Here is a 12,143-nt window from a genome sequence, read left to right on the forward strand (position 1 = left end):
GCACCCCCCCACCCCCGAGTGCCTTGAGACTCTCATGGGTGAGTAGTGCGCTTTATAAACCCCCTGATTGATTGATTGATTGACACCCTGTTTCTTTTATTAGAGGAATTAAGGTTGAGAGAGCTTGAATTACCACATTTTAAAGGCATATCTTCTCTTCCTCTCCTTCAAAATCTTTACTAAATATTGTGGCGAGAATCCCTCTGTCCTTCTATTCCATGTCACAGCTTCTGCTGTCTCTCTTTCTTTAGGCTGCCAACAAGCAGAAGCCTTGCTGGTCAAATCTATCACACAACTGGGAACTTGCTGTTCGAGGCCCCTCTTTCACCTCCACTTTTTCCAGTTGGTTATGGGAACAGTTTATCTTTACTAGGAGGCTTTTCCTGTCAGTCCTTCTGTCACACCTCAGGGGATACCTCTTATGGGCTACTTTCATTAAGTTCATGCTTTCGCTAGTTCATTGCCTGGTTGTTTTCTCACTGTTTTCCAACCAGCTTACTGAAGTTATGCTATATTTTTTAGACTAAGCAGGGCCTCAATGTTTCTGGTCCTTAATTCTCAGAAAGGATCTCCTCCATGCCTCACCATTCTTTCTTCGTGAGACTCCATTTTACTGAGGAGCATCTGCCTGCCCCTTTGATCACTGAGCGGTCCTCCTGAGCCTCCTGTCAGACCATCTTTGTCTCTGTGCTGACCCACCTCCAGCAGCAGGGCCTCCAATTTTGCACCAAGAACTATGCTCTCCTGCACTTCCCCTTAATCCTCTTTTGGGGACATCCTACATGACCCTTACCCGGTCCTCTCGTTCTCATCAGAGACCCCATTCTTTGAACAGCACAGGATACAGATGGGGTGTGTCAGCTAGTTGTTACACTCGGGTTCAAAAGCTGGACCAATGTAAGTCAGCCCTGTTTCGCCACCTTCCTAGGATGGTCAGACAATGGACATGTTTTTGTCTTTTTAATGACATTTCCATAATTCGTAACAGGGTTTAGATGTGGTGACTAGGGAATAGAGGACGGGCTCACCTGCATGGGCACTTAAACAGACTTTGCGGCCTCTAGTTCTCAGCATGGAGACCTCTGTTGCAAGTACTGTAAACCAACACATTGGCCACAGTCGCCATTTCACATTTTCCACTGCTGACATCTCCCTAAACCACCTCTTGCACCCTGACTAGAATTTGTAAGTGATGGCTTGAACTGGGGGGGAACAGTGTTAGGACAAGTGGGACAGCAGTCAACCCTAACACTAAGAATGTTCATGGCTGCTTTAGTTTTCCACTTGAGCAGCCACGATTACAGAATATCTGCATGGTTAAGTAGTTGGTTGTCCATTGTTTCCCATAAGGAAAGTCCTGATGTCTTTGTGGCACCTACGTCCATTTACCCAACAAGAATAGCCCTGTTTGACAAGCAATCTATTCCGTTGACTCTTTCAGCTTGCATTTACTCATGATAAAAGCTGTGGCCCGTTACCCAGATCTCAGGAGAGTGGCTTGTTTGTGCATTAAATGCTGTATGCACCTTGAGTGCAGTACTTGCATAAACTTCCAACTTCAGCCATTCAGTAATCGCAAGAGGCTCGTTCTGTGTATGAGATTTCTGCTGTTTGTCCAGTCCCATAATAAAGTGACCCCGGATCTCACAAGTATCTTTCATTGACTACATTAAAGAATCCTCTGGGATACTTCTATGCGGACGTTGTGTCTTCAGTCTGCATTTTCTGCGACCAAGTTAGTCTGAGAAGCACTGCAGCAGCTGGCAGTCTCGCACAGTCTGTACATCTCACACTTTTATTAAAGTTAAACTCAGGCACAAATCACAGATGTCTGTCATTGTATTTGGCTACAAAGGAATGTTGTCAGGTATCCCCATTTCTTTAACATACTCCTTTAAGTGAATCGTATGTGTCTCATGTAGCCTACCTTGCAGATCCCAAAACCAATTACACTTTAGAAAAGTAACAGTCCGATGAATACTGAACAATAATGTGTTTAATTCTTTTCTGAGGGCAAGCTGAGCATTTTACCAGTGAACTATAGGTAGAGAATTCCGTATCATTGGGTGTATAATAGCAAGTCCTTTCTCTTTTATCAAAGTTTACTTATGAGGGGTGTATATATAGGAACCAGATTGACAATCAAATACGAGTCAGCAGACAGTGGTGTGAAGTCTATTGAGACTTGGGCAATCTCCTTGATACAGTTCAAGACAAGGCATGCATATTTGATTGTGCTGCTCTCATTTGCCAGTAACCAGTGTAAACAATGATGTCCTTTGGGTATATGATTGTTTTGTCTAAGTTAAAAAAATGTCCTACTGTCATGTTATTGCCACCCATAGTGTCTGACCCAGCAGGAGCAATTGGTCAGATAGAAGCTTAGGGGATATTCCATGAAATATTCTGCATCACACTTACTTGTGTGGTTAATGTGGAAGACTGGATCTCAAAATGGATCCAAGAGATTGATAACATCTTGCAGGAATCTTCAGTGAAGTGTAAATAACCAGTTGAAAAAGCTTTCACTGAAAAGTGACATCGAACAAGTGTAACCCAGTAGTGTGTGTAGTCATCCTGATTTTTCTCATTCCCCTCCATCAGTACATCCACAGAGGACTCTGACATTTCTGGAGATTAAGATGCACTAGTACGCCAGTCCCAGAGACAGGTGGCTTGACTTTGTAAATTACCTAAGTCTACACCATTGCATAGTTTGAAAATTGTCCAGTGGTAGAAGATGGTGTGGCTATGGGATGAGTATGGAGCATTGTGTGAGGAGATCTTTTTCCCTGCCTACTCCGCTTGAATCCACAAATATACAGCTGTTGTCTCCCACAACAGGTGCTTGTCACACAAAGCAGTGGAGCCAAGTGGAACACAATTCAAGAGAGCTGAAGCCAGTGCTGTTTACACAGACAATTCAAGTGGTAGTATTAAAGTTGTGAGGGCTTGCTGTAATGGAGGCCACAAAAGTCATACAAACGTACAAGCTAACTATAAATTTCTCTCTGTGGCCACAGGATTACTCTGTGCAGGGTTTTCTGAATTTCCAAATTCTCCATCCACAAGACGCAAGTACCATAGCTTGGCCAATCACTTCCCAACAGTTCATAGCAGACTATATTGTGTATTCCCAATGCTTACTGATAGCCAGGAATTTTCTGAAGGCTACTAACCTTGTCTGAATGGGCAAGGCTTGTTTAAGTGCCAGTATCAAGTACTCCAGTAGACTAAGGGTATTATCTACAGGATATCTAGGTTTCGCTATGAGGAAAATGGATTACCCCAGCCAAGTATTTTAAATCAGGCAACAAGCATGAGGTAATGACCACTGTCCAGTAAACAGGGGTACAGATAGACATCCTTCAATTTCACAAATGGTGGCATTTATTACTCTTAATTTCCAGAGGTAAGAAGATAATTTTTTTAAACAAAATCTGCATGCACCATTTGTGGGCCCGCTCCACTCTATCAAACACCAGTTCCCGCAATCTGTACTCTTACATGATGTTCTTATGCTGGCATAATGCTTTGTGGTAATCAACCCCCTCCCAGACCTCCTTTTAAAAAGCAAATTCAACATAATGGAATTTCCAAGAGTGCAGTGGAATTTTCTTTAAAGGCTTATCCCTCTTCTCGTTCATTCTGAACCCTCTGAAAAACAAAAAATAGAGAAAATACATTCTTCCACCTCTCTGTGAAACCAACAGACATAACCACCCACAGATCTTTAAAGACACCTTAGTGCAAAAACTCAAATAACAGACCCACGGCAGATGGGTGAGGTCATGCTGGGCTTAGAACTCACTGTAGGCTAATAGAGATTGTAAGCCAGGAAACAATTTGGGTGGGTTGGTGTCCTGGCCAGGAATTGCTTATGAAATGGTCAGCAAACAGAAAACTGTGCATTGTGCAGCTACTAGTTTAAAAGGGAAATTACCAGAGTTGTGCATCGTCAGAATTCTCAACTAATTGACAGACTACACTTATATGGCCCACTTTTTCCCCACAGGCATCTGTAGGTGCTGGAGAGCAAAACAAACCTAGAAAACGTTTATCTGGTGCAGGCATTCAAATGTTACTGAACTGGCAGACACCACATTTTGGCTGGGAATGTGTTCCAAATGGCTACTCTTTGCACAGCTTAACCTTGCAGATCCTCCTAGCCCTTTGCTATCAAAAAGGTGTAGCTACCTCCGTATTTAAAATTGTCCTATAACTTACGTAAATCAGCATTACCTATTCACATGAGCAAATTTAACCCACTTGTAAATTTTAACCGAAAACATGCTTCTGTGTGATAGAGCAGGAAAATTTAGCCCCCAAAAAAAATCGAATAATAAAGCTGAACGCTAGCTAGTCATCAACGTGAAACTACTTTGCAGAACTGATAGGTAGGGCAATGTGCCTTTAAATGACGTGTAAAAAATTAACGTACAACTTGTTTATTTGCACTAAGTATTCATTTCTACTGTCATTTCATTGCAAGGGCAAGGCTAGGCCTCATCCTTTTTTTCTATCTTTCCTACTTTCTTTTCTTTGATAATTAAATGCTTTTCAGAGGTGCTGAACTATGCACAAATGTACCTGTTTGATGCCCTCAACTTGGGTTGCTAAAACTTGTCATTGCTGTAGAATGTGCTGACTTTATTAAAACGTATTTCTTCTTTTCCTAAGCTGAATGTTCTCATTGTATATACAATGATGTATAGAGACTAGTATATTAAAACAATGAATGCTTATATGAAAACATGAATCTCATGACTTAATCAGGATGTTGTAGAGAAGTTCATTGTTACACAGTGGAACACTGAATAGCTGATAGTTTAGACTTGCTGGTGGTCTCATGAGAACTCAGACCAACAGTAACAACATATACATTTTTAGCAACTAACCAATACTGTTAGTTTGTGATCTGCCGCCATTGCGAGTTTGCTGTGTGAATGAAGGAAGAAGTTGCAGACCATCATACGATTGCTTCTCATTGGCTCACGATGATCTAACATAGGAATGGAATGATGCATGTTTTAGAGGTTTATATTAGTGTGTGATTCCTAGTTTAAAGAGGGAGCTTTTTGCCATTTCCCTACAATTCTTTTTACTCTCTTCCTTCGCTGCCACTCGTAGAGCCACTAGCTTGTGGTATGTATGATTTTACAGGTGAAGCTACTGCCACACCTGCTGTTCACCTAGGGAGACTCAGCTGAGTTTCCCTGAACTGCTGTCCATGAGGAGTTCGACTTTTTGAATGCTCCACCGATCTCGCTCTTTCCAAGAGCTCTTCATTGGTTCTATTCCAACCTGATTTCAATACAATATAGAATAGGAACTAATTCCTTTAAGGAACACGCTTGTCTAATTCATGCCTTCTATTGATTTCTAATCATGAATTTCTTGATATTTCTGTAAATGGATTTATCTGGCTTACTAATGCAATAAAAAGACAAAAGAAAATCTACTAAACTGTTAATGAAGAATAAAGGTTTTCAAACCTAACTTAAACTCTCATCATTGACTGAAATAATTAACTGTAATGATAATGCAAAATTGAGATATGTTTGATATATGCTCCATTCTAAAACAGTGGCAAAGATCCATTCGCCTGAAGAACAAGAGCAGGGATTCGAAGGTCACTCTTGTAAGTTACAGGTTGAACTGATAAATGTAAAATCGACTTGTGCGCCAGCATGTGCTTTCCTACAGATAAATCAGAGGGAACTTCTATGAAAATAGCGATACATTTTTATCGCCAGCTGGTAAATATGCCCCTATGTGAGTTAAACCAGTTATCAGTGTGCCCAAACTAAAATAGGGCCTCATGTATGAAAAGTGTTGCACCGCTGGTGGAAATCAGCGATGCAACGCTTATCCTTACGCCCTCCTTGCGACACCATGGATGTGCCGTATTTACACTACAGCACTCTATGTCGCAAGGATTGATCAGATACGTTGGCAATCTTGATGCATCTGGTAGCGCAGTGATGACGCATTGCTGGAGAGTGTCATTCAACTGACGCAACTCTAGCAATGGTGTCATTACACATCGGTGAGTCACATGTGAAAGGCCCTGCATCACTTCTTACGTCTGCTTAAAGGAGGTGTAAGGATTTGACGCAGTCAAGTTGTAGAAGTGACACAGTGAAATCTCACAGATTTCACTGCACCACTTCTATAAGCCTTTTTTCCGTGGACATATATTAACCCTGACGCAGGTATAATGTAGCGCAGGCATTTACAAAGTGCAGCATCTGCCTAGATTTGTCACTTTGTAAATAGGGCGCAGTATGGCACATTGATTACTCCACCGCAGCGTCACTAAAAAGTGACGCAACGATGCGTAAGGCAATCATAAATAGGGCAAACACAAGGACACGATGGACAGAGCACTGAAACTTTTCAGACACTCACCCCCAGTCACAGATCTGGGTTGAATCCATCATCATTCTTTAGCTCACTTCGCCACCCCAGTTCAGACACAGCTATATGCAAATTAGTCTTGATTCAACCCAGTTCTGTGACTGGGGGTGAGTGTCTAAAAAGTTTGAGCTCCGCCATCACCTCCTTGTGTTTGCCTTGTTCGCCCTAAGTTGGCAGGGTATGCCCAGACGTGGGTCCCTTGCTCACTTTGCCACGGGATTCAAGCTAGCCTGCCTGATGAAGGGTGTTACCAAGAAACCGGTCCCAAAAGGCTTGTTTCCGTTTCAGGGAAGTCCTGGCTTGGCAGTTCGGGCTGGACTGTTCCCATGAGGCACAGGGTCACGACTAGTTTGTATATAGCTGTGTCTGAACTGGAGTGGCAAAGTGAGCTAAAGAATGATGATGGATTCAACCCAGATCTGTGACTGGGGGTGAGTGTCTGAAAAGTTTCAGTGCTCCGTCCATGATCTCCTTGTGTTGGCTTCATAAGGAACCCCCATAGAATTAAATCGTGTCTACAAAAAAAAAGAAACTGACACTCACTGATTGGACCATATTAAGTACCTCGACTATCTGCTTTATTCAGCAGAGTGGTGTGAGTCAGCCACTCCGGGTCTGCTGTACACAATAGCGAAGCTCTCTATTTTGGAAACAGACCGCATATTCTCTCTTGGCCTGCTTCTCTAAAGGGCGCTTTGAAAATACAGAAGTTACTGTAGACTTTAACCTCTGTTTTGAATACGTTGCAAACTTTTCAAGAACTCTCAAAGAAATTAAGGAGCGCTTCCGAGAAACTGCTGCTATCACAGATTCACAGCGCTACTCACACCTGAACCTTTTATGTAATCAGAAAGAAAGGCGTTCATATGGCAACGTGAAGATAAAGTCTATTTGCACTTGCTAACTTTATTTGTGTTTCACCATCACAATATCTCTTCTTGTTGAGGAAAACAAGCCTTCCTGCTCGACGTTTTCTGATTTATGGGGGGTGTACACTCCCTAATTGCAAAAGCGGATTGAATCCAGTCCTTGAAGGAAATAACTATCAGTGTCTGATAGGCAGAAGGGATTGCTAATTCCTATAAATAGCCACATCCCAGAATTGTCTCTAACACCAGTTATAACAGACTTCCGGAAAGCAGAAGAGGCCGAAATACAGAAGAAGTGGCAGTTATTCCGTATTAATAAATGCCATTTCCAATGTTAAGCTCCCATCATTTCCGACTCCGTGACTCATTGAGCATTACGCCCAGGGCCGGACTGGCCATAGCGGGCACCGGGCGTTTCCACGGCAGGCCGCTAGGGTGGGGGCCGGTTTTAGGCCGCTTGGAGGCCGTTTTTGTTACCGGGGGTCGGCAATCGCCGTAACAAAATCGTCCGAAACCGGCCCTCGCAAACTGCTCGGCTGCTCTCCCCCTCACCCCAGAGGGGAAGGCGGCTGATCAGTTTGCCAGGGCCGGTTTCTGTTCCCAGTCCGGCCCTGATTCCGCCCCAGAAATGCATCCACTCGTGCACATGAGACTCATTTAAGTGCACAGATACCTTTGAGAAGCCTGTCCTCTACGAACCTGAAACACAAAATTCATTGAGGTTTGGTCTCATTTTCCTGCCATTCATATCATTGCTTACCTTACCACTGAAAAGAAAGTAATCTTTCAGCGATTATAACATAAAGACTGAGTAATAATCAGTGTTCTCATTGGGCGGCTTGTAATTAATAGGTGAGCAACATATATTTAATGTGCTGTTCTATTTGCTAGATGGCTGTGTCTAAGACGATATTGTGCTGTATATAGGATTTTCCCTTATGCTCTGGTTTCCTTTACAGATACAGGAAAGTGGTGTCCAACAATTGCACAGATGGTGTGAGAGAGCGGTACACAGCTAAACCTCAACAGTGTCCTGGGAAGGCACCGCAGGGGCTGAGAATTGTCACTTCGGATGGCAGGCTGACAGCAGAGCAAGGGCATAATGTGACTTTTGCAGTCCAGTTGGAGGAGGTAAGTTGATTTTCCTAATACATTGGATGTGTGTAAAATATCGCAACTCCATATGCTTTATTTGTCTTTTCCAGTTAAGTCAGAAGTCAGTGTTATTTGGTAATGACAGGTCAAGCCTCTCTTAGCTTAGGGATGACAGGGGTGACCTTCCCCAGCAATCTCCCCACTGTCTACCAGAGTGACCGAAAAAAAAGCAGATAATAGAGAATGGTACCCACAATAAGCTTAGAAGGAAAGGAGCCATGATATACAGATGGTAGGAAGAGAGGAAAATGCACAAAGCATTAAAAAAACACTCAGCACAGCAGACCGTACAAGAGAAAAATAAGCAATTCAAAACAAGGAAAAAGAAATTACCAAAACAAGCCCAATGTAACCTGGAAAGAAGAAAGATGTGACTGGAGTACAAGAGGCATTGGCCATGACAATTCAATCCTCGAAGTGTTGTGACGCACTGAAGAATACAAAACACCTCTTTATATAGCAGCTAGTGCAAACAACCCTAAACATGGCCTGGAAACCAATTGCAGCCACCACAAGAACTCAAGAGCACTAACTTGATGCAACTGATCTATAAGAGAAAAATACATATTACTAATCTACTAAATATTTAACTGTAATCTTGGATTCTGGAGTAGCATACTACTTGCCTCAAAGCCCTTCAGTGCCTTGTCAGGGGTAGTAAGTACTATATAGAGCAATTTACAGTTTCACTTATAATCTTGTATTAACATGTCCCATTAACATGAATAAATGGTACTTCCTGTAACAAGACAGTCCTTGTTGTAGAGACCCTCAACCACTAGATGTCCTCATAGCAAAGAGGCTAAAACCCCCTTCTGTTTCACCATCTCAATTTGTCAAATATTAAAGGGCGGAGCATACGAGGGCTTCTCTTACCAAAGGTGCAAGATGCACGTACAACACGTCTCGCCTGGTATCAGTGTTGTGCAACTTTTTGAGAGAACGTAGTCCATTGCTCGGCACCTGTAAGTCTCATATATCCCAGAATCCACTTTGGTCACAAAGCGTTAGACTATTTAATTGGCTTTTCCCAGCTGCCTACAGATTTTAAGTTTTTAACTCCATTGCCCCCCGCCCCCAACTCTCACATTCAATATTCCTGCTGCAATATCAAATTCACCTTCTCCAACAAAAATTTCAGTTGACCAAGAGAACATTATTTGTATTGATCAAGTTGCATCACATGGGTTTTAGGACACTAGACCATTCACTCTACAGTATTGCACTGTTTATATTAAAATATCAGTTGAAACCACATTATACAAAGAGACAGTAGTGACAGTTCCTAGATGCAACCGAATAAAACATTATTTTGCCTGTTTAGCATGGAGGGTAGGTTGGATCTGGTCAACTTGAATTTTAAGTGAAGGTTCTATCATGAGTGCCACCATTTTCATTGTTAAATATCTACACACAGTCTGGATATTTTCCCTTGAGGTCTATGAATGCATTTTGTAATCTAAGTGTACATATGGCATATACACAACCCAGGCATTCAGCGTCACTGGAATGGACTGTCCCAGGGACATACATTCAATCATCCTAACCACAATTGCTTGATATTTTCTAGAATAGGAATTTAACTTAAAAATGTTGATTACAAAAAAAGTTTGAGCAAACATGCTTTCGCATGCAAACACATTTATTTAAATATACTTCTGGGAATTGAATTTATAAAGCACGAACCAGGCACCAAAAGTATGAAAACTGTACAGCTATGTAACTGATCATCATGAAATACTGTACACTCTTTTTTGTGGTGTGACCGCTTTCACAGCACAAATCCGTGCTGTGGTCTAGAATGAGTTCTTCTTTCTATGACAACTGTGTTGAATATTCCTTCTGCTGGTCCTTTTACAAACACATTTCCTGATTGTCTTCCTGGTTTTGTTCTCACTGGAATACCGAAACAACATATATTCTAGACTATCAAAACTTTATCTTTCCAAATGGTGGAAAATACGGCAGCCTGACCGTTGGACCTCACTTTTTTCGCAGGGTTTTCCCTTGATGTTTGCCTTCTGTTGCTGGACCCGTTTTTGTTGGCATTAGGACTGTACACTTTTTAAATGCTAACCAGTTCTAAAGTGCTTGTGTTCTCTCCCTAAAACATGAGAAAGTTGGCATATACCTAACTGACACATTTAGTACATATAAGTCACCTCTGAGGTAGGCCCTAAATGCCCATCGGGCAGGGTTTCTTTTATTTGAAAATTAGGACATGTGGGTTCAAGTTTTACATGTCCTGGTAGTGAAAGCTCCTACATTTGCTTTTCATTACTGTAAGCCTGACCCCTCCAATTGACTTACATTGGGCTGCCTTATTACGGTTAATAGGGGCTAACATTTGAATGGGACTGCTGTCATTTCTAGACTCAATTAAATTTTAATTTAAATTCCTCATTAATGGTATGGTTGGATTTTAAGTCACAATTCTGATAATACCACTTTTAGAAACTTGACATTTTCCTGTCCTTACATTTTGTGCCTTCTGCCAGTGTCCTGTGTCACATGATTGTGAATGGCTCTGCTGTTGGACTTTGTGTATTCCTTCCAAACAGTGAGTCAAAAGGAGACTAGAGTTGGTAGGATGGGCCATCTTGCCAGGATGGCTAGGAGGAGAGCTGTTCCCTGCCCCACTTACATTTCGAAGGGCTTGCCTCCAGCGAACACAAAGAAAACTGGCCCCAGTCTTTTGTCATCCCAGACTACTTGGAGCCCTGGCAGGGGATGGGAAGAACTTTCCAGAACCAGATGAGGGGATAGCATAGGAAATCCACCCAGTATAAATATTGGACACTCAGGACACCTCTTTATTATACTCCTGAACTTGCAGACATTACATGAGGAAGGACTGCAGTGTTCCCCAGAGGACTGCCCGGCTGCTTGAGTCCTGCCTTGTTCCCCAGAGGACTGCCCTGCTGCTTGAGTCCTGCCTTCTTCCACAGAGGACTGCCATGCTACTTGAGACCTTTCTTGTTCACCAGAGACATGTACTGCTGCTTGAGGCCTGTCCTGCTCTCTGAGAAGGAAGACTGGACCTGCTTGCTTTATCTCAGACAACCTGAGTAACTCCAATGGTCAGATGGCTTACCTCCTGTTTTGACCTACAGGGACACAACAAGCTCTTGAGGCTTCCAGACTGCCCTGCTGGCATACTACACTGGACTTACCTGGGCCTGCAACTGGATCTGCCTGAACCTTGCTGGCCTATGCTAGAGTGGGCCCCTGATCTTAAGAGGTGCCTCCCCAGGTCCTGGACCCATGGCTGACAATAGAGTGCCCTCCTCTGGAAGAAAAAGTGAAATCCTGAAGATTTGGGCTCTCTACGACTTCAAAGTGGCTAGTTAGAGCTGAGACTCTGCTGCCAGCGATGAACTGTGAACCCGATTCTTTTTCCTACAGTGACCACTAGCAACATGAGAGCTGCATGCATTTTGCGATACAGCAACAACAGACCACGGTGACTGCTGCGACAGGCAACCTGATTTTTCCTCTACATTGATGACCATCTGTGATGCTGTCTCTGCTCCTTGCAGCCCCTCCACTGTGCACTTAACTCTTCATGCCAGACTTTGAGAAGGAACACTTTCAGGTGGACTGATCTGATATAGCACAGATAATCATGAGTGGCACTTTGTGCTTCTAGGTGCTATATCTACTTAAAACATTGACATTGAATATCTCTGGTTCTAATGG

The 12,143-nt window shown here is 42.7% G+C and overlaps 1 protein-coding gene across 2 annotated transcripts in view; it reads left to right on the plus strand.

Moving 5' to 3' along the window:
- LOC146867033 (VPS10 domain-containing receptor SorCS1-like) overlaps positions 1-12,143 on the plus strand; it is a 3,068,338-nt gene that overhangs the window by 2,591,443 nt on the left and 464,752 nt on the right. For both annotated transcript variants that reach the window (XM_085603449.1, XM_085603451.1), the window contains exon 18: positions 8,249-8,420. In XM_085603449.1, coding sequence (XP_085459575.1) covers positions 8,249-8,420 — 172 coding nt within the window. The remainder of the gene's footprint in view (positions 1-8,248; positions 8,421-12,143) is intronic.

Source organism: Triturus cristatus, chromosome 1_2 (genome assembly GCF_964204655.1).
Source record: "Triturus cristatus chromosome 1_2, aTriCri1.1, whole genome shotgun sequence".
NCBI lineage: Eukaryota > Metazoa > Chordata > Amphibia > Caudata > Salamandridae > Triturus > Triturus cristatus.